At 40.6% G+C, this 1688-nt stretch overlaps 1 protein-coding gene across 1 annotated transcript in view; it reads left to right on the top strand.

Annotated features, from left to right (window-relative positions):
• Window positions 1-1688, top strand: part of ints9 (integrator complex subunit 9) — a 37650-nt gene that overhangs the window by 25941 nt on the left and 10021 nt on the right. Inside the window, exons 12-13 of the mRNA XM_037685253.1 lie at window positions 304-475; window positions 547-671. Of these exons, the coding sequence (XP_037541181.1) occupies window positions 304-475; window positions 547-671 (297 nt within the window). The remainder of the gene's footprint in view (window positions 1-303; window positions 476-546; window positions 672-1688) is intronic.

The raw sequence follows: 1688 nt of genomic DNA, 5'->3' as shown, positions 1-1688 counted from the left end.
ACCCGCATGAACTTGAACAACTTTAGAAACCTTACCCACAGGAAGTTGATTAACTTTAGAAACCTTACCCACAGGAAATTGATTAACTTCAGAAATTTTACCAACAGGAAGTTGTAACTTTAGAAACCTTACCCGCAGGAAGTTGATTAATTTTAGAGATGTAATAACAAATCAAACGCTCTCATTGTAAGAGTGGTTGACTGATGTTACATTTTCCTTCCTAACTGAAGGTTTGGTGCTGAGTCGACCCGTTGCTCACGCGTTCGTCAGCAGTGATTGTTTTGTGTCTTGTTGCTGTTTCAGCTGATCCAAACCAACAAGCTGAAGCACTACCCCAGCATCCATGGAGACTTCAGCTGTGAGTTCCGTCAGCCTTGCGTGGTTTTCACCGGCCACCCATCTCTGCGCTTTGGGGACGTGGTTCACTTCATGGAGCTGTGGGGAAAATCCAGCCTCAACACAGTCATCTTCACTGGTAGTCACCATGCAGATGCTGCTGGAGCCGTGAAGCAAACACAAGCCTCTGACCTTTTGTTTTTTCATCAGAACCAGACTTCTCCTACCTGGACGCCCTGGCTCCTTATCAGCCGTTAGCAATGAAGTGTGTTTATTGTCCCATTGACACACGACTCAACTTCCATCAAGTGTCGAAGCTGCTGAAGGAAGTCCAGGTATGATGCTGACATCACACCGTTATCCTCTCATAGGATTTCCATAAGACTTGCACAGCTGCAAGGACAATAAACACAAGTGACCACAACGTGTACAGTAGTCCCCCATTTATCACGGGGGATCCGTATCCTGAAACCCTGCGATAAGTGAAAAACTGCAAACTAGGGATAGTAGTACAAATAGTAAGTAGTAGTTTATTTTAGTGTGTATATATATACATATATATATATATATATATATATATAGACCCTTTTCAAAAAATTAGAATATCATGGAAAAGTTGTTTAAAGTCCATAATTCCATTCAAAAAGTTCATCTTTAATAGATGATAGATTCAGGGCCCGCAATTTAAACAATTTCAAGTATTTATTTGTTTATTTTTACATAAATTGTGCTTCCAGCTCATGAAACCCACGAAAACAGGATTTCAAAAAATTAGAATACTGTGGAGACATCAGCCCAAATTTTGCAGGGCATGAATGTTTTATACCGAGTGTGACACTAATCATCTACTAAACTCAAAGCACCTGCACAGGTTTCCCTACATGTCATTAAATTGCTTCAGTTTTGGTTCAGTTGTCTTAGTTCGGTTCAATATGGAGAAAACTGCAGACATAACTGGCCAGAAGACCATCATTTATACTCTCCATAGGATGGGTAAACCACAAATTTCATAGCAAAGGAGGCTGGCTGTTCAGAGTGCTGCGTCCAAACATATCAATGGCTAGTGTAAGGGCAAAATGTGGCAGGAGAAGATGCACCAGAAAAAGAGATGACCGTGGGCTTCAGTGGATTATCAAGTAGGGATGCACCGATCCACTTTTTTTTTTTTTACTTCCGATCTGATCCCGATACCTAAATCTGGATATCGGCCGATACCGATCCAGTTCCGATATCATGGTCATCATTGATTTTATATGAGGCTGTAATAATCTCCTCTCAAGTACAATTTGTACAAATATATGCATGCATGTCCAAAAAGGCAACTTGAGGTAAGTTGTATTAATGTTGGATAA

The sequence above is a fragment of the Nematolebias whitei genome, chromosome 12 (assembly GCF_014905685.2).
Source record: "Nematolebias whitei isolate Nwh7 chromosome 12, NemWhi1, whole genome shotgun sequence".
NCBI lineage: Eukaryota > Metazoa > Chordata > Actinopteri > Cyprinodontiformes > Rivulidae > Nematolebias > Nematolebias whitei.
Note: the sequence above shows the minus strand (reverse complement) of the source record. Positions and strands in the feature narration are given on the sequence as shown.